The sequence below is a fragment of the Strigops habroptila genome, chromosome 5 (genome assembly GCF_004027225.2).
Source record: "Strigops habroptila isolate Jane chromosome 5, bStrHab1.2.pri, whole genome shotgun sequence".
Lineage (NCBI taxonomy): Eukaryota > Metazoa > Chordata > Aves > Psittaciformes > Psittacidae > Strigops > Strigops habroptila.
Genome location: NC_044281.2, coordinates 32122773 through 32150457, shown reverse-complemented (window position 1 = coordinate 32150457; position 27685 = coordinate 32122773). Strand labels below are relative to the sequence as shown.

At 37.2% G+C, this 27685-nt stretch overlaps 1 protein-coding gene and 1 long non-coding RNA gene across 2 annotated transcripts in view; one reads left to right on the top strand and one right to left on the bottom strand.

Annotated features, from left to right (window-relative positions):
- The window catches only part of GRID1 (glutamate ionotropic receptor delta type subunit 1), a 536616-nt gene that overhangs the window by 313663 nt on the left and 195268 nt on the right, over window positions 1-27685 (bottom strand). Inside the window, exon 3 of the mRNA XM_030487824.1 lies at window positions 7297-7581. Within this exon, the coding sequence (XP_030343684.1) occupies window positions 7297-7581 (285 nt within the window). The remainder of the gene's footprint in view (window positions 1-7296; window positions 7582-27685) is intronic.
- Window positions 4478-27235, top strand: LOC115608662. Its single transcript, XR_003991628.1, has 3 exons — window positions 4478-4555; window positions 8390-8394; window positions 27224-27235. It is a non-coding gene; the product is annotated as an uncharacterized LOC115608662 (long non-coding RNA).

The window sequence follows — 27685 nt, the reverse complement described above, 5'->3', positions numbered from 1 at the left end:
TGACATTTTCACATGCCTGAACAAACAGTTTAACCTTATGGCCATGGCTTGAAAAGTCAAGAGATTGAAACTACCATCAGTCAGGGAAAGGAAGTCCAAGAACTTCGGACCTTTTTCAGATGACATCTACAATTTTCAACGACCTCTTTGTTCAAAATGAATTAATTTGCACCCTCTGGTTCCAGGCTGCTGAACTTTGCACTTTCTTTAGACAGTGTGTGCTGTATTATGAAACATTTCTCTGTTTCAGAATATAAAGGAGAAAAAATAGAGTCACCCATAGCCACTAGTTTCTGCAAAGTTGAGCCTGGAGACTGTTAACTAAAATGTTACAATGAGTTGAAAAACAGAGAGTAAAGAATGCACAATGAGTGCTTTCAGGACTAGATTAATAATCACTTTCGACCAGATGACTGACCTGCAAAACTGGTGGAAAATTGCTTCTAATAAAGCCTTTATTTTTTTCATGAGTATCCACTCAGATATATACTTTTGAAGTCTTTTAATACAAACTGATTTTAAAAATTACTATTCTGAATAAAGAGTGCAAGCCGCCTGTTTTCAAAGTGCCACTCCGCAGCATTTTGAATTTGATAAAATACTTTTCAAACTATTTGAAAGGTCAAAATTATTTCCTTATCTTGCCTTGAATTTACAAGCAAGATAAGTTGCCTGAAACTGCCCAACCTATTTGTCCAAAGATCTCTGATTGGCTTCTAATACCACTGAACTTCCAGGTAGGCTGTGACAGCACTTATTCAGAATAAAGGCTTTATCATAACTTTAAGATCATTTGTATATCATATCAGGCCTTGCCCTGAAAGTACTTGGTGAATAGCTTTTATGGGAAACAATCTCTGTCCACTGCTCCCATACCCTGCTAGGAATTATGGGGGCTTAGAGAGGGAGAAGCCTTATTTCCGCTATTGGCACAGTTACTCATATACCTTACAAATGAAAGTACTAAAATTAATTTATAAGTAATAATTTGAAGTGAAATTGACTTTCTTTAATTACATTTAGTGTTATATACTGTGATGCATTACTAAATAAAAAAAATACTACCAAAAATGACAAAAATCTATGCTTAATTTAAGTAGGCCAATTACTTTAAGTGCTGCTACAGTCAGAAAAGCGATTCAAGGATAACATAGGAACACACAATGCAATTTCTCCAATAGCTTTCAGATCAAATTCAAAGTAAAATGTAAAAGGTCAATTTTTTTTTCCTCTACCCCATGGTATCACAAACTCCCCATGGGACTTGGAGAACTTGGCTGACTTCTTTCTTTCCTGGCATTCTCTGCAGCAGCAGTGATGATTACATACTATGTTACAAGAAACACTCTTTTCATGGGAAAGTCTTCATTTTTTCCAAGTAGAAATTAAATATTTTATATTTGTCTGCAGTCTAGACATCCAGTATCCCTGGTTACACATGAATAACTAGGTAATGCAGAATTTGTGTAGAATAAATGCTCATAGGATTCTGTTCCTTGCTGGACGAAAAGGTGCTTAGGCCTAGTCTATTCCTCCCTTTATCATCTTACACAGCAGCACCAATGGCAGAGATTATAGAACCATAGAATACAAGTTCGGAAGAGACCTCAAGGATCATCTGGCCCAACCTTCACTGAAAAAAGCACACTCTAGACAAGATGGCCCAGCACCTTGTCCAGATGAATCTTAAATTATTTAATGGTGGGGAATCCACCACTTCTCTGTGGAGATTATTCTAGGGGCTGATTGTTTTTTCCGGTAGTGTCAAATTTGCTGAACAGGCATCTACAAACACATGTGCAGTTGGTTCAACACTTCTTAAGCACCAGATTCCCTGTATTGGCATTAAACAAAGCATTCTCACTGGAAAATACTGTAGAGAAATATGGCAGCCCCAGTGATGCAGAAGTGGTTGCCTGAAAGCTGAAATAGTGATGCAGAAAGCAGAAGATAATTTATGTTACACTGACAAAACTGAAAGAAATATTAAAGGCAATAAAAAAGGTAAACCAGGTAAGATGAAAGTAGCTTATGTGCAAATGTTCTACTCTGCTTTCATTGTGACAGATAATGCTTCACATCACAACTGATTTGCAGTTACACATGGATTGGGTAAAAGCACGCATTTCTGAATTTTCATTACCATATTCCTTTGCAAATTAAATAATTGCAAGAGTAGTCGCCCGTACAAATGGATCTTTACAAAGGAGACACTATTCCAGGATCAACAGCCAGTTGTTAAACTATTGATAGCAGAATACCTGTAACTTCCAATCAAGTGTGAGGCCCTTGACAGGTAGGACTCAAAACTGCCACATAACTACTGCAGGAAACAAAACTTATGAAACTCATCACATTGAAAAATCAAAATTTTTCCACACAGCAAGATTCAAAATTAAGGTGGCATCAATGATCATAATGAAAAAATCTCTACTTTTAAAAAGAAGTAATTTATAAATCAGTACATTGTAGGTTTGGTTTTTTTTTTTCCATGTAGTAACAAAGTTCCATAGATAGATTCAAAAGCTTCAATATTCTTCAAAAGTTTCTTCAGTAAAAAATTTTTATGACACTTTTCTTAACCAGATAACACTCACTTATTGACACCAAAAATTAAGAATATTACAGCTCCTTTTCACATGTCTAATATCACTTTGATTGACAAAATGGAGTCATTAAAAAAAAAAAACACAAAACAGAACAACAAAAAAAAAACAAAAACAAAAACAAACAAAAAAAAAAACCAAAAAAAAAAAAAAACCAACCAAAACACCCCAACAAACCTGACTTGTCTTACGTTTTGTAATATGGGCATGTGCACATGTATGTAGGAAAGCAGAGAGACTCAATATAACTACAAAGTGTTTTTCAACAGTAAGATTAAACTAGTGAAAATACAGCTATTCCATTTCTCTTCAAAAATATGACTTGGTATTCATCACTGTTTTCATTTTCACATCCAGCCTCCAAAATCCTTCTCAAGTCCTTCCTCTAACTATACATCTGTTTATTTGCTCACCCTAGAAGCATACTTTCAACTGTTTATTACCAACCTTATCTTGCTGTGGATAGCACCCACTGCTTTTAATATATAGTAACTTTAGAGTTTGGTAAGATTATTTATAAAACTTGCCATGCTACCAATTTTTGTGTCAGAAAATTTGATTACTGATGCTTCTACATCCAAGAGGTCACCAAAATAAAACATTACACTTCCCAGCAGACCCTTACACACTGATGCAATGTATGCAGAGGCACAAAAGATGCTCCTGTAGAGGAAAAAGCAATTCATAACACATCAGCACAGCTGAAGATAAATCAATTAGGACGACACAAACGATGATGATTAGGATGACATAACAGATCTAATTTCTGTTGCAGGTTCTTTAACAGGTTGGTAGAGCTAATTCCGCAGTGCACCATCTGACAGCCATTGACAAACTTTGAATCAACTTGGTTTTTTCAGCAGAAAATTAGTGTCAGATACCACAATTTAGCATGGCATTTTCATAACGATATTTAAAGTAAAATAATGTATTTATCATGACCCTGGTCCCTTGAACTCTTACTGGAATTGCCATATTCCTGACTGTGCCCCTTAATTCTGCTGCCTAAAGAATTTCTACAGAAATTTCAAACACCAGTTCACTCACACTGGGAGGAAAGCTTTTCTTTCCATTTCACGGATGGGAAAAGGAAGCATACAGGGGCTAAAGAGGCTTCTCAAGATGGTATGGCATGGCAGGGACAGAAGGATCAGACTGTCTCATTCTGGCCTTGAGCTCCATCAGCTCTACAACACACCAGCAAGACAGGAGACTTATCTATGACTTGAATTGCTACACTGCCTAGCCATCATTTTCATATCAGGCAGCAGACTCATCAGCAGAAAGCTCCTTTTATGATCAATGGGGAGTAAATTTCCACGCATTGTCTGAAATTATGCATAAACCATAAGTGAGAGAAACAGAAAAACAAGGGTTGAGTCATGAAGATGCAGTATGACATGAATCCTTATCTTCTCCTATACAAATACAGAACTATATGGCTACGTATCAACTGAACTTTCCCCCATTGGTACTGCTCAGTGCAACAGTGTATAATTGAGGAGAGTTTGAATGCTGCAAATATCAAGCCTGAGGTCTTTGAAAGGTCACTTCTCCAGAACCAAGCTATTACTCATTCCTTGCAGTTATCTATCTCTTCACCACAAGTGTCAAAATCTAAAAGCTGGTTTCACATCAGGTGGAACACCACAGCTTTTACCCTGTTTCTACCATTTCCATTTAGCAATCATTTTCTTCAAAACTCCAGCAACTTTCCTGCAAAACCTCTCCATTTCTTGTTGCAGAATTTGAGATATTTTACTGGAAAGGACCATATTCTTTCACTGAAGTTGTGCACACAGATTTCTTTCCATAAAACAAGTGTTAGGAGTGTAAAACAATGTATATTTTATCATAAGCATAACATTCATTGTCCCTGTCCATGGCGGGGGGGTGGAACTAGATGATCTTTAAGGTCCCTTCCAACCCTATAACTATTCTATGATTCAGTGATTCAGGGGCTTCTTAGGCTGTTCAGTGACTGCTCCGTATTTCTAATTGCCAAGTCTGTTACCTTTCCTTAATTTAGCCAGTGCAGAAATTATAATCCAAAAATGTATGTCTGATAAGGGACAAGTAACTCCTGAGGTAAAAAATTTTCGGTTCCAGTATAACACAGCATTACTATAAACATGGGACTTCTTTAAATTGTGTCATGTTTATTTTGTCTTTAGAAAACCTGACAGTATCCACCAGGAGGACACCAAGGTATTGGCTGGTTTTTAACAGATCAGCAGATGAAGAAATTAAAACATTACTCAAGGAAATAGTATAACTTCCAGAGAGCAGGTAAAGAAGGACCATTTATTACAGCAAACCACAGAAGCCCAGTGCTTCTGCAATCATAAACATGTATTCTTGAAGTGACCTCCCTCTTCATGGCTGGAGATGTGTAAGCATGGTTCTGCTAATTCTTTAAATGAGGGCAATGGGCATGCCCTGGGAGCCAGGCTGCTGTTCTTGAGCTCAGTGTGCAATCTTCTGGGAACTAGATTATTTATCCCTTCTTCATCAATGCCTGCCCAGAGTTGGCAAGGTTCAGTCGGTTTCTTTACAGAAACTCCTCCCACCAAATTCTTATTAAAAAAATATCCTTCTATTGGAATGGGTATAAGATGGTTGTCACATCCAAGAAGAAGAAAGGAAACGGCACATAGGCAGCTGCAGTACATAATGCACTCTCTACTGGAAGGAACAGAACACCTATGGCAACTTTCCATTCCCTTTTAGTGTCTTACTGATTTGGACTGAAGGTCAGTCCATGCTAAATGGAAAAGATAAATTTGATCATAACTGAATTTACAGAGTATTTGAATTAAGGGTTTCAGGATTTGGTACTGATATGTTAACTCTTTGCAGAAAAAGGCAAAGACACAGATGTACTGCTGGAATGGGTGATGCCACAGTTCAGTAACCAGGTTTGCCACCAGGGAAAATGGGTGATAGCAGTTTGTACATAGAACATCCTGGGTATTACGAGGGCCAGGATTCCCAGAGGTTGAAAGATCTCCAACTCAAACAGGTTTGGAAGTTTAAAGCTACAAATCAGCAGGATTAAAACAACAGTAACTATAAAAAGAATGGTTGTAAAGCATACATTTAAGATTCAACCCCCCCCCCCCCCCCCCATTCTAGGAAATAACTGTTAGAATAATTTTAACTTTTTAAGCCCAATCCTCTGCTACTTAACAACTTTCTTAGCACTATCAGAAGCCCGCCAAAAGAATACCTACCAAATACCTTGCGGTTTTGCTTTCAAATCGTTCACTGGTCAAGCATTACATAGGACAGTAATTACATAGCAGTTTATTTGCTGGGTTGCTAGATTTTTGACTGTATAGATTAGAAGGCATCCTGGCAGCCTCCTCATGCATAAAATAATTCCATACAATTAAAGGATGTTACAGTTTCAATTGATTTCCCACTTAAAATCACCCTCATCATGTTCAGTCCACCTGTTGAAAAAACAGGAAGTGACATCTCTAACAACTGAAAACAGAAAGCTGCACCCAAGACTTTCAAAATTCATCCAAGCTTAGGAGTCTGCACAGTCTTTTGGGTTTTTTTGTATGGTTGGTTGGGTTTTGTTTGGGGTTTTCTGTTTGTTTGTTTTTTAACCAGGAGTAGCCAAACCTCAAAACCAAAGATGTTATTTGTCTCTGATTCACCACTGAAAATCTGTCATTATAAGAAGCGAATGCAAATAAGTATCTATTTTGCAACTGTGGAAGACTACGTATAAGATCTAAACTGTATGCGCAGATACACATAGGATTATTTTTCCAACTGCAATTTAACCTAGTCTCATTTCTTTGTACTCTGTTCATAGTTAGTCATCAACACCAAAAGCTACTCATCACATTTTAAACCAAAAGTGTTTGCAGGGTTTTAAAACATACCGCAGAAAATTTATTTTCCCCATTATAGATCTTATATCCACTATAGATCCTACACCCTAAAATAAGAGTCCTGAAAATACCACAGCATTAAACCTATGGAACAATTTTTCCATAGGGGTTTTCCTCCCCTCCAGGGGGGAGGGGTGAAATAAAAACAAAATTATGCACACAATTCCCTTTCATTCTAAGAGCTTGGCACATTGAAAGATTTATCTTTTTCATTCATTCTTTACACCCATCCTAATTTGCCTGGGCAGAGACTCCTTTTCCTCAAATTTCATCCCAAAGTAAAAATTTTGCTGAAAGAAATGCATTAGATATAGTGAAAATACTAACTCTACGTTTGGTTTAATGCCAGGAAGTATATCACTGTGAAATTTAGTCCAAATGGAGAATAGTGTGAGGAAGCATGTGAAAAAAGAAATTGTAAATAGTTATTATGAAAATAAATTTTTAAAGAGAATGGTACTCAGCTTTGATAAAAAGTGTTTTCTGGGAATGGGTAGAGGCCATGTTGAACTTCCTTGCACAGCTATGTGACCCCTGCCAATCAATGTCAACACTTCATTAATATTTTACTGAAAAAGTCTGAGATATTCAAACTTCAGCTGTCTTGGTAGGTGTTGCTAAGCAACTTTACTGCTTGTCTGAGAACTAGTTTTCGCAGCAACCTTTCCTTCAGTGAAGAACCCAGAAAGTCATATTCCACCCCTTCCATTATATTTTCATCTCCATCTCGCAGTTAAGAAGAAACCAATTTAACAACATCTGAAATTCTCCACTTTACTTACCATAATCACTGTCATAAAATACTATGAACTTCTGCCACCGCAGCTCAGTGACCAGTTTCAGCATAACATCATTGAGGCGGACCGGTGGTCGGGCAGCCAGCGTGTACTCCTCCTCCTCCAGGCTGGGGTTCAGGTGGCAGGCTGTGCGTGGGGAGCCTCCTGTGTTGCGCTGTACAAAAAGGTGTGGAATGTGCATGGCATCTGTCAGGGACTGCAGGGCATTGGCCGAGGCGCAACCAGTGGACGTCACTAAGGCTAAGATCCCCAGAGTCATCAGGTCACAGGCTGGAAAAGACAAGAAATAAAGCAGAGTTAGAACAAGCTCAACAATTTCTTTGACAAACTTAGATGCTAAGAAGGGAACAAGACAGGCTTTACCCTTGCAATTAGCACAGAGCTGAAATTATTTCTATTCAGCATCAGCTGAAGCCTTTCAGAGTTAGGTCCTGTACCTTTACAGAAGACAACAGTATCTGCAATCTGTACTGATAAGACAGAGGGCAAATAACATTACTACTGTCATTGCTTCAGACAGAAGCTGATGTGGATGGAGATTATGGCCCTTGCTTCAGGCCATTCCTGGGGGAAGCAGGAACTGAACTCTTGTCTTTTAATACCCACTTCACTGCTTTCACTTCTTAATCTTTGTTGTGCACATTGTATGAAGACTTTGGACAATAAAAAGCAATTTCTGTTTCAAGGATTTGTCTCACACAATAGAGGTTTTGAAGGATTTTTTTAATTGATGAAAAAACATTCACTGTGCATCTCAGAGCAATGGAGTAACAACAAAGGCACTTGTTAGAACAAAGGCAACTCATGAATTACTAAACAATTATTAATGACACTGTAGTCATCTTCAAAAGATCTAGAAAAGCACATACTATTTAAAAATATGGCATATACATTTGAGCCCATTTTCTTTTGAGAAGGAAGTGTTAGTTGAGTTTGAAACAGGACTTTCAGGACTCCTTAAGGTAAGACGAGCAGATACTCAGCTGGGGTTGGAAAATGTTTCCAGCTAAGGCCCCCAGCTATAATTCAGCAGCTATTTAGTCAGTGGTGGTGGTAAGACTGTGTAAGACTAAGGCAGCTGTTGTTTCCCGTTTTCACTAACCCTCCTGAATGAACAGCAGCAAAATCGGCCCCTGGGAGCTCAGCACAGTGAGCACTCATAGGTTAGCACTGCACCAGCCCTGAGGGTCCCCCAGGAGCATTTGGCACTTCTTACTCCTCTCCTTCTTTGAAGAGAGAGGGGCGTGAGCTCAGGGTTTCAGTAGCTGTTTAAGTCCCTGAGCAACCACCTGTATATGCACAGCATGCTCAAAGGAAGCCAGTCACTCTGCTTCCCTGGGACAGAGGCCCACCCTAACAAAGCCAGACAGAAGGTGAGTGGAGATGCTCCACAATCCTCCTGAAGTCTAAGTAAGCTTGCTAACAGTGGATAAACAAAACAACAGTGGTTAATTCAGAGCTCCTCCAGGACATGCAGAATAGCTGAGGGCTGGAAATTAATTTTCCAGCTGGAGAGGGAAGGCTGCCCGCACTGGTGCTTCCCCCGTGCAAGGTGACTGCCTTGGCATGTGAGAGAGCAGGCTGTCCATGCACAGCACATGCTGCGGGACTGCCGGGGCCCATGTCAGGTCTGGTAACACAGGAGAGAGGTGCTGCCACCCTCTTACTGGCCTGCTGATCTCCAGTGGAAACGGACTAAGCAGAAAAGCAGAAAAATGAACACGATGAATTAAAAGGATTTGGTTTTCCTTTTCTAAACAGTATATCTCCACTTTCAGAGGCCAAAAATTCAAAGGGACAGGATGGGTTATGAATAAATAATATATATTATATAATAGTACTTAACACTTAATTATCAAACAATTACATAAAGCCATCATAATTCACTACATAAAACTCTTTCTAATGCAACCAATGAACCACTTCACCAAATATCTTCTTAGACCAGACAGAAAATAAATATATTTCACTTTGATATGGGATAACAGAAAGAAAATGTTTGATCTTCTCTATACACAGAACATTCAACATGTATCCTAATGCAACTGAGAAAGGTGAAGTGCTTTTAGAATTATTTCCTTGATGGTCTTTACAATAAACATATGTCAGCTGCATTATCTAAATTTACTCTGTGTTGATTATAGTTATATGAAATTGTTCTTTGTTTTTCCTGAGAGCTGACCTGATTTAACAGCAGGGAGGCATTGCATTTGCCAAATGGGAGACCCAGGTTCAGGAACAGATTTGATTTCCCAGGCTTCTTGCCAGAGAAAACTGAACATGTCATACAGGTAATTTATTTAGACACAGTAGGGAAGGGAACAGAGAAGTGGGAACAGAGGGAGAGAACACCAGAGCTGAGCTATAAGCCCCTGCAGAGATCACCAACCAGCGAGCTTTGCTGTCACCGAGGGTGAGAGAAGCAAGCCACATGGGTCTGTAGAAGGAACAATTTACTTGCAAAGCAGACAGGAGGAGATTAAAAACAAAGCCCTTTCTGATGGGAGGCTGCATTCAGAGAGTCACTTATTTGTGGAATAAAGATCTGATCATCAGTTGTGTAACAAGAGAGAACTTCATTCAGCAGTTGAAACTAATCGAAAGCTGCTCTTTTATTAGCAGCAAAATGACCAGAGGTTTGACAGACCACAGAAAATAGGCCCCCTTATCTCCCAGCACAGCCCAACCAAACATGGATGAAATATTTCAGGAACGACTTTTTGGTTGAGGCATTTTTGCAGTGTTTTGGAGCTTTTTGTCCATGGGTTAAAATGAAGAATTAGTCAACCCTCTTCTACATTCTGGTATTTTGTCGATTGATCATGTTCTGCCTGAAAGCATATGCCACACAGTAAATGTTATCTCCTCTTGCCTTTCTGTTTTGAGATAATATAGCAAGCAGTAAGAAACTTGTATGACTAAGGACAAAAGGTTTCATATTTTCTCTATTGCTTTCTTTAGTGAAATTACAGAATGCGAAACAGAACATGTCATATTTCTAATAGAAGACTTTCACTATATAAAAATACAATGGATTCCCAGTTCAACCTCTCCACATGTACTACACTGAAGGGTGTGAATAAGCTTTTAGCACATAAAGAACAGTATTACTTTCTAAATAAGTTACGTAATGGTGAACAACTACATAACAGACTCCAAATCGTTAAAAAAAAAAAAAAAAAATCATTAACTCTTATGACATCTTTTAATTCCTTAGAAAGAGAATGTTCAAGGATTATACAATCCCAGAAGAAAACTCCGGTGACAACTTTTTTTTATGATTACCCCTTCATGCCTGTACTTTCTTGCATACAAAACTTTGACATGAGAAAATACGTGTAATTTTCTGTTTTATTTCATACTAGCTATGCATTTTCAGCAACTATCAAGCATCTCTGCCTATGTGACTAATTCTGTAAATCAGTTGCAGCTTCATAAGCACTCAAAAGAACCTTCAATTTTTACACATTAATTTAGCCCCCATCTTGATTTCCTTAAAATTGAAATACAGAGATTTGAAGTGCCTTGGTCCAATGTCAGCTTACTAACAGAAGTGAAAGCAGAATCAAAGCACCTTGAGATCTTTAGTGATCATTAATTACTATAGTTGTAGTTGTAAAAATTTCGCATTGTTATAACTGAGCTGCTTTCATATTAATTTGTCCTGTAGACATATTTACCTAGATAAGTTTCAAGAAACAATGTTTTTAAAGTATTTGCTCCAGAGATAAAAAGACAAAATGTTCTAGCAATCCTGCCTCCTGATTACTCTGCTATATGAATAGCAATAGGTATTAGTTTACTGTACTGAATGCCTTCATCACCATCAGGCTTCATTCTAAGAAAATACAAACATCCTACATAGACGTAGAAATGTAAGAAATGTGCCTGTTATGATGATGAAAACATGAACATTGCCATACCTAAAGAATAAATCTGCTTTCATCTACTTAAGCGGATTAAATTCCGTCATGGTAGTTGTTCATCAATGTTGGCCTCCATCAACAGACCATCTCTCAAGTTTATACTTGGATTTCATTGAAGTTCCCAAATTATTGATTAATCCAGTTTTTAGTTGTTTCAGTGAAGTATCTCTCCTGACCTATTCCTTTGAAGTCTGTTTTCAGAAACTCCCCTTTTCACACCTGCTTGACATTTTACATCTTGAACTGTTATTTCCATTACAGAGTTTCACAAGACACTGTTCTCTTCTCCATCTATTGCCTTGGTTTGGTTTTTATTCCATTCAGCTTTTCCCTGTTAGCTCTGTCATGATGCTGGCAGAAGAAACATAGGTTAATATATTCTGAGCATCTTCTAACACCTATTTGTCTTACTTGACTCTTACAACATAGAATAAATACTAAAACTTTTCTCTCACTCTGTGACCCACATGTCTAACTGTAATCATGTGCCATTAAGACCACACTTAAGCCTGGAAGAGCAGCTATTATTTTTCAGAGTGCACCTTACCCATATGACCTTTTTAATCAGTGGACCTCCCCATGGCACATGAGATGATGCAAGAATTCTGCTTTGCTAGAATTACGTTTAAGGTCTTGCTTTTCTACAACTGCCTTGTGTATTGCCATCCTATTTCTCAAGACAGGTGTGGATGGCAAAGTCCTGATTTGTCACTACCTTCATAGGGATATTTACATTACTCAGATCTCTCTAATTAAATCCCTCTTGCTCCAAACTGCAGGGAATCAAAATACTCTAAAAGAAACTGTTATCTTGCTCCTGGCAATGTGACAACATGACCATCTTTTAGTCTCCCTTTAAGTGGTTTCCTATTATTCAGAAAAGTGCAGCAACTTGCTCCTTTACTTCCACAATTATCAATATACCGGCTGCCACCGAAATTTCAGATGTAACAATATATCCACCTACTGGCATTCACACTGCCTCTTCAGACTTCAATGTCTTTCTGTCTCTCACTCGTGTGTATCACTATAGCTGGTCCTACCCACTTTGGACACCATTTGATTACATTTGATAAATCCTCTGCAAATTGGTTACTGTTACTTGATTTTTTTTTTTCTTCTTTTTCATTTTGACTGACCCCAGGAAGTCTTTACTGCACTGCAAATGGAGAATCAACCCAATCACAAATAACTTGAATTTTTAAAAATGTCACTGTTTGAAAATTGAGAGGTTGTTGCCTTTTCGCTCAGAAAGATTTTCAAATGAAGGAAGAGAACTGCAGATCTGGCAAGAGAACGGAAATCCAGCCATACTGCATATACCTGATATTTCTGGTGTAGTACTCTGCAATGAAATTATTAACAAAGTTGGCACTTAAATGTTCGTAATTAGGTTTCAAAGTTATTATCCTGCTGAGATAAGATGAGGGACTTCATGCTTGCCTTACTATCATTGTCTCAGTCAATCTGGCAGAAAACTAATTTTTCACATTGTTTATCTTTGAAAACCAGCAGGGAAAAAATCATTTTATCATTAAAACATCAAATTCCAGAGAAGGTAACAACTTCAGGGGGCATGGAGGTGGAATGGGATCTATTTTGGGAACCTGAATCCCAGTATTCCATGACATTATCAAGGCCAGTAATTTATTCTGCTGAAAGTGCATAGTTAGCAAATCTACTAACTGCCCTAACAAACAGAAGCAGAATATCATGTGCTATATACAAACACACACAGAAGAAAATAGCTATTGTATTATTTATGTGTACAAAATTTAATCAGCAATTTTGTTCATTAGCCAGTTTATATATAAACATATATACATAGAAGTTTTGGATGAAACACTAGAATAGCAAAGAGTTAGGAGATAAAAAAGTAACAGGTCAGAAAGCTGACAAGCTGTATCTTTAATCAAGATGTAAGGTCTGTGGGAAACATATCCATAGAGGTATTCTTAAATTAAATGGAAAAAGTCCTTCTGGGAGGTTTGTCTGGAGCACTGAGATGAGATAGAAAAGATGATGATACAAGGAAGAAAACTGCAGTGCACCAAGCAATATTTGGAAATCCAGAGGATGATGATACAATTCCTTCAGCTAAACCCAAAGTAACACAAACCAGAGAAATGAGCATTTTCACACATATCTAAACAAAACCCAAGTGTTTCTACTGTAGTACATGGGAAACCTCTAGGAACTTGGAACAGAAACCTACAGGTGATTCAGTCACACAGAAAAATAGCAAAAGCCTGTTAGCTATCAACATTTTAATTCTCTTTATGCCTCAAAAGGCCTTTGAAATTTAAATGGTTTTGAGCGAAACCAGTCCATCAGGCAGACAAAATTATCAAATAATCTTGTTACTATCCCTGATAATGCTCCTACTGAAAAAATTAATCTATAGAAAGATTCACTCCTACTATTGAATTATCGGTGAATTAAGGACAACATCAAGCTTAGTCATTTAAGCATTCACTCAAACTGATGCTTCAGTAAATGAGGTTTCCCAAAGAATATGTTTTTTTCTTACTTTGCATTTCATGATGTTTGCTTACTCTTCAGCTACTTTCATTAACACAGAAAGGCAATTCATAATGAATTTGCATCATTGGTATGTAACATGCTATGCAATTGCCCTTCTTTGGATACTCAGCAATAAATATATTTTTCTTTCTTCCCTTTCTGTAGGCTTTTACATATCTTTATGTTCTGTACTTACACTATTATTCTTCAAATAACTAATCTATTATTTTTATTATGAAACCCCTACATAAAGCTATAGATACTTGTCACAGAGTAACTGTTAATAAAGAGAAAAGATAAAAAAATGTAGACAACAAAAATCTTTAATGTAGCACTTATTGCTGTATCACCTTATATGCAGCGAAGATTAATATTTGTTACTCCATTACACAGATCTTCAATCAAAACAAAATGCATCTTACAACAGGAAAGCAAATTCACAATTAGCCCGCTGTGATTTTATGCAAAAATCAAATGAACCAAAACCCCTAACTATTCCAACTGTATGGGTTTGGGATATAACATTTGAGAACATTAAATAGATCCTCCCTTTCATTTCAACAGCTTCTCTTCTGTGTCTGGGACCAGGATACAGGCATTCTTAGATCCCAGAGTCCTTGATGTGACTGTTTTGGAAGCCACAGGAGTCTGACATAGCCTTACCATAGCTCCTGATGGCAATTGTGTTCCCCCACTTGCTAGCATTCAGAACCCAAATCTAATGACAAGTCTTCTGCTAGAGATGAAAATTTCGAATCATGAAAGTATTCCCCTTATATAATAATGCACTGTGAGAAGAGCCTTGGAGAGCATCTGTGACCAGCCTGGCCTTCAAAATACAAACATATCCACTGATTAACACTGCAGAAACTCTTGCAATGAAAAAAAATAAATAAATAACCAGCCTGAGAACCAAAAAGGACAGAACAGGCCTGGAGTTTGTCAGATAGAAAACATTCTCGTGGAACTTCATAGAAACATGATACAAACTTAAACCAAAGGAACCATGTACCCAACAGAAAGGTAAAGCAGTGCCAAAGCTAAAAAAAAAAAAATAATAAATAAAATATAAGCCCCAACCTGCATCAGGATCATTAGCATCTACACATGGGCAAGACACTGTCAACAAGGCACACACTACCACTAATTCCGTGTAAACTAGAGAAGCATATTGCTGATTTGTGGCAGGCCCAATTGTTTTTTTTCTAGTGCAACTATGGAGGAAACATAACTTTGGCCAGCAGAGGAACTGTCATTGTGAGCCCTTCATGGGTGGCTTTTCGCTTCTTAGGTGTCCTGATAACTACCAACCAAAACCATGACACTAAATTATTATTTTATTGTCTTAAAAAGCTGAACAATTACCATTTAGCCTGTTTCTGAATTCTTTCTCCATCCTTCATTATCTCCTTTTTTTCTTACAAAACACAAGATAATGGAATCTTAGGTGTTTTTTTCTTAGCAACTGAATCTTAGCAACTGAAAAAAGACTGGCAAGTCATTTGTTAAACACTTCCTTTTTTTTCTTGTAGAAAAACATATATTGTATGGGTAAAGTCCTATAGCAGGATTCTTCAGTCTCCAACTTAAGTAAAATTCTCAGTAGGTCAGCTTAAAGTAATTTGTGATCCAAAAACTAGATACACATCACCATTTACATTTTCTAAGATAATGATGGTTATTTCAGTAGGCCACCAGTTATGAGGAAAAGATTCCAGAAAACCAGTACATACATTCAAGAAAACCCATACGTACATATATTAGTGTGCATATGTAAGTGTACATGTAATCAGAATATCCCTGACAAAGCAGCATATAAAAACAGGTCAAAAGCTAAAGAAAGCATGAGATTTTGAAATGTTTGCACAGAAATTTTCAGAAGATCCTCCCCCCGTTCTTCAGCTGCCTTTTTATGGTTTTTACAGCATTCAGAAGCCTAAGCTGAACAAGGAGGAGGAAGAGAGGAACAAAAAATGAATGGGTTTTAATATGTGTTTTGCCTAGGTTTTTTCCTCCAGAAACATGCTATTACTCACAGAACAGAAGCACACTGGTGATACTTCCTTCCTTGTGCTGCTTTGCCCACACTGCCTGTTAACCTCTTTTTGGGGCCAGAAGCTGGCTCTCTCTCCTATGTGCCACTCCTGTGTGTTCAGAGCTCTAAAGGGGCACTTCATTACTGCTCATTGACACAGGCTGCATAGGAGAAGCAGTATTTAGATCTTCAACTTGTCTTCAGCTATATGCTTTACTACCTGATGTTTACTACCTGATGTCTTGTGGGCCAATTCTCAGCAGGTATAACTGTCAGAGGTTCCCTGACATTACCAAAACTGTCCTTTACCTCTAAATACCTATGCCTTGATTCCTTCATTACCCCCTTGGTTCAGCATTTTCAGTAAGCTGTCACTGTTAGCTTGTACAGACACAGACAGATCACCTAGTCTTAGTATGAAGGCTGCAAAACATTTTTATTTTATAGGACCTATAGTGAACAACCAAAATTGCATAAATCCTTTCTCTAGAATGCACATTGACTGTAACTATTGGAGGTTTAAAGCAAAGCAAAAAACACATTTCAGTGCATAACAATGTCCTTTGTGTATCAACCCATTAAACCACCAGCTGCCATCTTTGAAAAACTAACCAGGAAGAGGAACAAGTTAGAACTCTTCTGTTCATGCTTATGCAGATGAAGAAATGATATAAAAATGCTAAGTAATACACCACAGAGAAGGAAAACAGTTATCAACATTAGATTTGGGGCTTTCATATGATTTATGGGAGCGTATTAATAGCTCTCTTCAATTTTTAATAGTGTAAAATAAACCATGAAAGTCCTCTCACACCAAGCGCACAAGTAAAACTGCTCTACTGTCCAAGCAGTTTAGTTTCCAAACAACTGAGTGATGCCATCAAGTGGTCAACAAATGCACCAGCTGTTTTCCAAGTGAAGCTTTGAGGTTAATCTTCATTGAACACACTACTCTGTGTGTGGAAAAGCTACCACCGTGAAATCAGTAACAGGCATACTCCACTGATAAAAGCGCATTAATTGAGAACACTAGTGACAGATAAGAGATGGCCTTGTTTTTACAAAAGACAGATCTGATACTGCTCTCTAGCTCCTCCAACGAATGTAAAGAGCCTCTGACAGCAGAAACAGCTTTATAGCTAATAATCTGCTTTAGAGATGATTTTGCTATAGGCTTTGCAGTTTGGTGGATTTGGAAGACCAAATCAGGAAAGACTACATAATGTATGTGTTAAAAAAAATATGACTTAAACACTTTTTAAACAACAATTTAGCAATGTGAATAGTTAAAGATCTGAAACATCAAGGAATTTAAACATGTTCTGCTTTTTCTGAATGAATAATAATTTAAAAAAAAAAAAATCCTTAAAGCAGCTAAATAGTACCTTGATAGTACAGAAATTCTCCAGAATAACTGTACTTCTGTTTTCTCAACAAAAAATAATTCCATTAGTAATGGTTTTCTCCTGGAATTATAGCTTGGCATGATGTTTAAAAATGTGAATAAGCATTTCTGGTAATTTTGAATAGAGCATGATTTTACAGAGCTACACATTAATGACAATGGCATCAATACTACTTTAAGGCAGTAGATGGAACTGAATCAGCTTTGACTTTTTTTATCTTTTCCGCCTCCAATGTTAGTTCTGAGGTAGAATTAAATACAAGCCATCTCAATTATTCAAAGGACATAAACAACGGCTTATTCGATTTCCATTCTTAGCAAGTTAATCAGTAATTAAGTTTTCTTTTGCCCTTCCACACAGAACAAACTGCACTTTTTCACCCTCTGCTTCTTTCACCTGCCTTTTATTATAAATCATAATGATACAGAAGTAATTTTTTCATACCTTCATTAGCATTCTGCAGGGATGCTCAACTTCGCTGACTCTTTTGGGCCTGGCTTACACGTAAACAGCATTATTTTAACATTAGCATGGTTCAGGCTCAGCTCCAGCACACACAAACAGAAAACACTCTCCTGCCATTTACAAAAAGCAGTCAAATGTAGCAACTCTAGACAAGCTGACAAAACCTCACAGTTCTTTTGTACCGAGAAACAGTTCTTTAGTATTGAGAAACTCACTTGGATTCGGAACAGTATTGACAAGCAAGGAACATGTTAGTCCTGCTTGCGTGTCTAATTAGCAGCAATGATACATATGCACAAAACCTGACAACAGAAATTTCAAGGACGGGTGGTCTCCCCTCCTTTAATTGTTCTCTGTGTGGAATTGTTCTTGTGCTGGAAGCAGGAGAATTAACATCAGCCTAGGAATCGTGACACTGCTTCTGAACTACAAGAGATTTCTGTACTCTGCTGTTTCTCCAGCACATTAGGAGCATGTGCCACTCACAGCACACTCTTACTCACCTAGAAGTTTTATGAAAACCAAAACACTGACACATTATCTCCTTTCCATAACCAACTTGCTATTGTGCCTCAGTAAAACACCTATTTGTAAACAGCAAATTCAAAAAACTGCAACCATAACTCCAAAGCAGCATTTCACATCCTCCAATTTAAACTTTAAGCAGGAGACTTGAAAGAGAGCATCTGGGATATATATGTAAGACTATCAGGGCTGCTGTGTTATGAGAAGCTAAGTGTTATGAGACTCAAAGTAAATTCACAAAAGCCCTAAAACTCATCCTTATGGTCCCGTCTATGATTTCCCCCTTCCAATAGCTGTTACTTCCAGCAGTGGACAGCAATATTATGTAAGGCAGATGAGACACCAGAAATCAATTCATATAGCTGGGGAAGCACGCCCATGGTGAAGGAGCCAGTTTATCCAAACAACATTCATTTGTTTATGCCAACTGCTGAAAGACTTGTAGTGTTTATGAATCTAGCTGTGACTCAGTACATATTTATAGAATGTATTTATTGACAAGTTTTAGGGGTCAATCTATTGAAAGATCTCTGCAGTGTTTCAAACACTTACAATTGCATTCAAGGATTATGCAAATATCCCAAGCCTAGCAACAATCTAAAACTGCTGTTTCATTTTCTAAAATCAACTTCAAAAGGAACACTTTCTTCTTTTCTCACCCATGAAAACATAATGGATGCCAAAATTAATTTTGCTCACTACTGAGAAAAAGATCCTGTCCTCACTCAGCATCAGTATTCCTTACATAAAAAACACTTTGCTTACAGATCTCAAATCCCATGACCATTCAGTGCTACAAAATGGATGGCATTAAAATATTACAAATCTGCATTCTCCAGTTTTCCTTTTAGCAGTTGCTCTAGAGTAAGTTCAGACACCACACATAATTTTTTTAATACTTAATAAAACTACTCTAAATTATTGGAGTCTTACTCTGAATTTCTCTCTCCCCGTCAGCTCTGCACAAGCCAAATCAGGGAAAAACTTCAAAACCCACATGTTTTCAAGAGTTCTCATCCAAATACATGGAATTAGCCATTTGTTCAAATGTGTTTAATACGTAATAGTTCCTACTGTGAACCTTAGGACAGATTTTCATGAAGGCTCAATATTTACGCTCTCCTTACCCAGAGGCTGCTTGAAGACCAAGCCTATTCTTTTGATGCTTAAATAAAATCTGACCTCTTGAAAGTTGCCCCTATTTTGGACTACACTTTTTTATACATATATATACATTTTCGTACATTTGGAGGTTTTTTTCTTAACCATCACAACCTCCATCTCTGTGGTTAAACAGGTGTTACGCTGTGGATAACCAGGTTTACCTTATACCAACACAGATGCAGAATATTTCTTCACTCTCATATTATAAAAATTGTTTAAAAAATTGTCCTAATTACACCTTGCACCTAAGGTTTCTGTATACCAGAAAATCACTCTAAAGAAGACACCAATGTGAAAACTAACAAGGTATCCTGGAGTGCTGCAGCAACTTCATATATATATTTGTTTATTTTTAGTACAAGATTTTTACTTTTTCATTGTTCAGCTAGTGACTGGGTTCTAGGAAATCACAGAATTATTGTTTTTTAAAGCACCCGTATCATAGCTGTGAAGGAATCTGCTAACGTAATTCAAGTTTCAGTGAGCTATTCAAAGCAAAATTTACGTTTTTTACATATGTATATAAGCCTCAAAATTACTTGCTAAAGTGCTCCAGATATATTAAATCTATATGGAAAAAAATCAGCTTTATACAGTACTTCACTGAACAAAAATAAATATGTATTAGTATTTTATTCCACTGATCATCTATTCTGCCTTAAATGGTATTCATTACTGATCAGGCCATCTAAACTTCACTTTGAGCTTTCTGTCCTCTGTATTTCTTCCTTCTTCACCTTCATTACAATTACACAAAATACATCTTAAAATGGTGCTTCTATAGATAAAATACTGTGCTAACAATTAAAATGCTTTATTAATAAAAGGATGACAATTGATGCCACTATTAAAGTATTATATTTTCAAAGACCTGTAATTAATTGTAATGCTTACACATTTTATTGAATAATTTCAGGCAATAAGATATTAAGTTGTATAAACTTGATATGAAACTAATCATTAAATTAGATTATAAAACAAGACTACACACGGTGGAAGAGAGTTAAAAAAATATTTCATCACTAAACAAGCCTAAACTGGCTAATCTAGAAGAAACCACATACAAAGGATCTTCTGTTAAAATACTTCACCTTCCACTGAAAGATATTGTTTCACTTAAAGGGTCTTCTCTCAGCTGTTACACAATTCCTTCAACTACATCTAATTTCATTAACTGCATAACAGAAAATCGTCAAAGCGGATAACAGACGATAACTTGAGACCCATGACAGTATCTATACATTAATATGTTACTACACTCCTGATTAGGTTCTGCTTAGGCTATGTTACTAACTGGACGTTATGTTTGTGTATAAAACCTCCAGGTAACTTTCTTAGACACAGACTAAAACAAAAATAATTTTGTTCCTATTCTCCTGGCACAGGATTTGAATGAATCCTACAGAAGCCTAAGAGAGCTACCAATATGCTGTGTGGTCAGAGGAACCGATCCTAAGGAACAAACAGTTACTAAGGCATTATCACATGTGACAGGATAAGTAATGCTTGGTAAGGAATTCCAGTATCGCATCTTCCTAAATCTGTTTCTACAGAGCATTGTAACACCAGTAACCGTTACTTGTGTGGAGAGTTAAACACAGATTGAACAAAAACCGCTTGAACTGACAGGACAGACCTCATACCAAAGAAACTAGCACCAAGTTCCAACCTGAGCTTGCAGAGGGATTGGTTTAAGAAAAGGAAAAGATGCATTTCAAATACAGAAACAGAAAGAGTAGGTCAGCGAAGGATCCTCCTTTCAAATATCAATTATCTGTTTACCAGTTACAAAATAATAAATGACTTATTAGGCATTACCTTCTGAGGTTAGCTCTCCAGACACATCACGAAGATGCAATTTATGAGATCTCAAACATTGTAGCCTGGTTCTGCAGACTCAATGGTTACTATTAGCTCTCCAAGAGTCTCAATTTATTTAAAATAAGTCTTTCTCAAAGATCCAATTTCATGAGCACTAAACTGGGATATTATTTTTCATTCAAGGATCATTAACAGTCAAAATACATACCACAGCTTTTAAAGAAGTTGCAAACACAAGAAATAGTTTGAAAATACTAACACACTGTTTCTAGTCTCCTGAACATACTAGCCTCACCGGGGTGACTCTTCCAAGATTTATGTTATGTCTTCAGACTGAAGACTCATCTGTCCCCCTTTCTTTCCCTCTGTTTCTTTCCTGAACCATAAAGTCTCTTCCCACATGTAACCTTTTATCTCTCCTTCCTTAAAATGAGTGGTGAAAGACCTTGCTTTTATAACGTTCTATGGTGATTTTATAATATAGCCAACTTTGTGAAGAAACCTTTGGTGATCAGTTGACTGAAGTCCCCACTAAGAGCTTAGCTTCCTGCCTTAACTTGATTTGGTTTTTATAAACTGGTGGGGTTTTCCTCATAACCATAAACAACCTTTGGTTCAAGAGCCTTCCACAGTCACAGGTAGTTTGTGGATCTCTCCATTGCTACTTCTATATCATCACTAAAAGATTCTGTCAAAAATAAGAAACAAGAGGAAGGGAGAATACCCATTTTTAAATTGGACTTTAAGCTGCTGTATGAATTTTTACAAACTTCATGATCTTGGAAAGAAATCACACATTGTAAATAAGCCAATTCTGAAGAAAGTTTTAAAATAAAATTATTCACATAATATTTTTCATATGAACTTAATAGCACAGCAGATGCAGTTTCCCCATGAGGTAAATTATTCATCACTACAGAACTCCCTCATGCTCAGGAAAGATCGACAGTTTGTTTTTCCCCTTTCTTTTTTCTCTCTTCATGTATGTTAAGGGTCTACATTGATTAATGCAGCCAGAAAACTCTTTTTCTCTCTGGTAGCAGAAATGGTACATTCAGACTCTTCTCGTCACCAACCCGAATTACCAACATAGGCTTGCACGTTAGCAGCCTATCTAAATGCCTTCTAATATTGTTGCCCCTTTCAACCTTTGTCACAGCCCACTTATTTTCTCTCTCATTACGTTTTAAAGCTAGGACCAGGACAATTGAAGTTTTAGTTAGGTCTATTTAGTGTCTTGGCTTAGAAAGTTCCTAAAATCTTCTTAGACTGGTTCTTCAGCAATGCAAGTGCACAGTTGTGCTAATACACACTTTAGAAAGCAAATATTAACTCACCCCTCCCACATCCCCTAAAGTGAGTTTCAGAGAGAGTTTGAGCATTTTCTACAGTATTTATTATACATACAGTATTATGAACCCTTGTATTTTGAACCTGATTCATCTGAATAAGCAACTTCTGTGAAATTAAATGGAATTTATTCCCTCAGCAGGACGAAACTATTTTGTGCAGAAAAAGTACCTCCTGGATATGACATGTCAGCTGATTTCTCAGGGAGGTTTTTTGTCAAGAGAAATGCTCCATCTTCAGATAATAAGAATAGTTTTATATACTTCAAGTCAACATCTTGAGACCAACTGTCTGGCAGACAGTGAAACTGCACATTTACTACTCTTTGAAATTCCATGGAAATCCATCTTATTTATATATATATTAACCAACAAGTATTTCTCATTTCTACAAGACAAAAGTTATTTCTTTACACTGACAGCAGGGTTCCTTAGCTATACAGCCCAAGGCATAACACGTTATCCTTGGCCACAGTACCAATGGAAGGCATGAATGAAGCCCAGGCCTGAAGCAAGCTTAAAGTTCAGGGGAAATTTACACCCTGCTATGCTTTACACATTACATCTAGGTGGAACAGAGGCATATATAAAATGCTCCTCCCTCACAGCGCTCTCCTAGTGCAGGGTGGCTGCCACATACCAAAGTGTGGACACTGGAGACCAAGGCAAACATCCACTGTAAGAACACGTTGCTTTCTTGGTGACTACAACAAGGCATAGCATGTTACAGGTCAGCTGCATGACTGGATCCTGCCAGCAGGAGAGTCAGGTACATTTAAACCTAATTCATGACAGGGAACCTGGACAATAGGGGAAAAGCACTTCCCCCCCTTCCACTCCAAGTTCCTTTCAGTCTAAGAGACATTTCTATGCAATGTAATGAAATGCAACGTTTTATTTTCTCAAAGACTTTCCCAACCTCCTTGGACTTCTCTGCATGTAGGAGACTGAGCTGTGGTGCACCTGTTTCAGTGGCGAAAAAGGGGAATTCTAATTGGAAGGAGTGCCTATAATTTTTTTCCCAGATTAACTACACACTTGAGTAACTGTGCTGACCAGAACTTTTCAGGTAACTCTTAGGAGTAACGCTTCTTTGAACATCAAAACTGGATGAAAAGGTTTTCGCAAGCAATGACCAAATATATCAGCTAAACTGCCAGAAAGATTGCAAAACAGAAATATGGTACAAATTAGTTAAAGGATGTATAGATTCCTAATACAGTCTTCATTAGCTCCCTCAAGAATGACAACTAGATCACACTTTTGTCAAAATATTTTTCAACATCCATTGGTCATTTATGTATGTTCGAGTTGGCAGCAGAGCAGGAAGTTGGTAGTAGCCGAATTAGTTGTGACAAGTGACCAAGTCACTTGTGATACAGAAAATCGCATGCGATTTGCATCATATTCATCTTTTCCCTGAAAAGATGCACTCTGAATGAAGAAAACTCATTAACCAAATATTAGAACAATACTTCAGATACATGGGCAACTGATGAGCTATTCATATAGGTAACATTGAATTTATAGACTGATTTTAGAACATACAGAAGTGCAAAACAAAAAGAAAAGCAGTATTTTCTACCAATGTTATCATTTAGCCTTGTTTCTGTTTTGTATTAATTGGAAGACAATTTTCATGTTGTGTGAATATACCCTTCTTAATATTTGGGACAAGATGTCCATAGTCCAGCCAGCTGGACTGCACCAAGCCTCAGAAGCCAACTCAAACTTCTAGTGACAACAGGCACATCAGGTGCACATAAAGACCCATATGAGGTAAGCAGCTAGATAGTCTCTTTGTGCCGCACAATGTGCTAATGTACGGGAAAGCAAATATGATCCAAAAAGAATAAGCATTTTGAAGTTATGTGTTTCTTGCCCACTGACCCTTGCTGAAGTCACCTAAATATAAAACTCTACAAAGCAAAAGATCAACCACAAGAAGTTTCATGTGAAGAACATATGAAACTTTTTAAACAAAGATTAAACAATTTTTATTTTAAATCTAACCTTGAAATTTCAATCCAGATAGTGACTTTTTTCCCTTTTTAAATTTTTCATTTTACAAACTAAATACTTGAAAAAAGAAAATAAAACGCATAATTTTGTTTTTATTCTGAAACTGAAAACCAGCAGGACACAGCTGAAGTATACTGTACCAGCTGGAATTTGAACTTTCAACTGATTAGTCTTATGCTACAGTTGAAATTTCTTTGGCACCTGTCCATCCCAGCAGCCCACTCCCATGGATCATCACTGAGCACCACAAATGAAAAAGTGAGTAACAGTTGTTCAGTGGCTTATGTTCTAGCTGAAACCCTCAAGGAAAAGAGATCGTGCAAACATGACGTTGATTTTCAGTGATGGCTGTATATGGATACATCCACAGCACACTTCCTGTCTCTCCAAGCAAATCAGTATTGCTAAACACCTCTTTTGCACTCACCTAGAGGCTTTCTTATGGGTGTATCTGGGACACCACAAACTCATCAAGTGCACGTACAGTAGTTTTTCCATCTAACATATGCATATAGCACCTGTTGATGTAGTAAGAGGTAAATCCCTTGTGTGCAAATTTTTAACAAGCCCATACAGTAGACTAAACTCTGCCATAAATCCCAGAACAGGTGCACTTGTCAGAGCACTTTATATTCCTTGTGGGCTGATGTTCAGGTTCTGTCTCTCTGGGGTGCAGGTTCTCAGTGTGTCAGCCAGGGGCCATCACAGGCTCTGACAATCCTTGTCAAATTCCTAGGTGAGATTACCAGGCCAGATGACTTTTGACCACTCACTTATCACCACCAAGCTTTCCACATGGATAATTTATGCAGACAAAAGACAGCAATGTCTAATTTCCTTTGTGTAGTCATTTCTGTTTATTTGTGGTTTCCTGGTGTACTTGCATGAAGCATACAACTCTGTTCTGTTTGAGTGGTTAACACAACATGAAAAGAAATCCATACATGTTATGACATTTCAGACCCTGCATGATAGAATCACATATATTATTTTTGGCTACTGAAAGCAGTGCAGATATTATAAAAAGCAAATGACCAGAAATCTGAATTCCTAGAAACTATTTTTAACGTAAATAACTGTCCATGTATTTCTTGTGCAGTCCAGGATCTGCTCTCCTCTATTACAAATTATCTCTTCTATTACAAATATATTTTTGCAGTCATTATCATAGTTCTACCGAAAGACAAATTAAGAATGAAGTTTCTTTTGAGGTTAAACTTTTGTGGACCTTTTGCGGATTTTTGTTATCCTCTCATTGTTCTTCTGTGAGGGTTCAGTTCTGCACTCCTTGTGTAAGCAACACCTTCACTGGAGGTAAATACAATACTGAATCTATCATATTAGCCAGCTAGGCTTGTCTAGACGCTTGTCTAGGCCAGGGTCTTTTTCCTATCTGTCACCAACACCACATGAATCTTACTAAAGCTTGCAAAATCTTTTGCAGACATATACAAACCAAATTCTCAGAAGAGAATATTCTTCAGAATATTGTCATATTCATTCATTTTGTGCTGAAGCATGAGGATTTAAAGTCTTTACAATTTCTTAATCCTATAATACAGTTGTGCATTTTCTAATTATCTGCATAGAGTCTAATCCTTTCAATGGTAACCTATTGACCTATAATAGTATTGTTTGAACATTCTGAAAATAACTTTATACCTTACAGCCAACATATCTCCCTTTGGTGAAGTTTGCATTGTTTTATAACCATGTGTTTAATTGGGTATTGCTTTGGGAAATTGTTTTGTTAATTCATCAAAAGCCACAAGCTCTTTCGTAAGATCTAAAAGGCATTGCAGCAATCCTATTTTAATGAAATTACATTTGTGGTGTTGCAGCAAAACATCTCATTTCAGCCCCCTGAAAAGATGACAAACAAAACTAAAAGAATAGTGAGCTGATTATAAAGCTACTTTACATTTTTAAAGATTTAGTAGCGCCAAATCTTGCTATTTCTGGATAGTCATGAAAAGCAGAACCAATATAGACCTGTGAAAGGACTTCACATTGTGTCTGCATGATACCTCTTACAGCTGCATCAGTTTCTGGTATGTGAGCTAGGTCATTCTGAAGTCAATCATTTTTCTTCTGTGCTACAGTGCACTGACTGAGCAGTGCAGGAGAGTTCCTAAGTGGCACATATCTCACAAATGCAAAGTAGGGCTGGAGGTCTGGTTAAGTCTTACATGTTTCTGATGCAGTGTCAATGCAGTATAAATACTGCACTGGTTATCTCCATCAACAGATCTTGCAAAATATTATGGAATTCAAGATTCAACAGACACATAATCCACCCTAGAAGCCTACGTAATTTCCTGGGAAAATGGTATCACAAAAAAGGAAAGATTCAGTATCAAATCAGTTTTCCATTACCCTTGCTCTGGAATTCATGGGCTAAAAATGCCTTAAAAATACATCACAATTTTGTACAAAAATATGTACAAAACTCTTCAACAAGATTTTCACCCCATTATTTAGCTGAGATGGAAGGGGACATTATTCCCCCAGTACAAATCTCTCTTTATGCATGTCACATATAGGATTTACCTCTTAAAACTGAAAATGAGGTTCCTTCTAGTACCTAAGATGCAAGAAATTACCATGTACTGCTTACTGTCAGCATCAGAATCCTTATGACTCATTTCTTTTACCCTCACAAGGTATTTTCAATAGAAACACATTTTCAGGACATACAGATAACCCTTTTAACACAGTGAATGATTTATTATACCATCATGAGCTTTTACAGTGCTGCTACTGCTTTTAGAGGAAGTTTTATCTTGTATTTCACTTGGATTGTGACTGCACTGAATTTTCTATTCAGAATATTTATTGTAGTTCAGTAAAGCATGTGGACATATATGCATGTCACCTACCTTAGTATTTTACCCCAAAACATTACTGAAGAATGCTAACTAGTTCAACTGCACTTCAAGAATTAACTTCGAGGAGATTAAAAACAAAAAATCAAAGTTGTTTTTATGAACCAAAGAGCAGAATTCATGGTCAGAGTTTTCATTTTACTGCCTCAATAACCATCAATTAAAACCACTTGGCTCAAGCACAGCATCAGATAAAACAAGCAGCAAATAATGGAAATAGAGCCTTGCTGCAGCATCTTTGAAGAGGAGCACC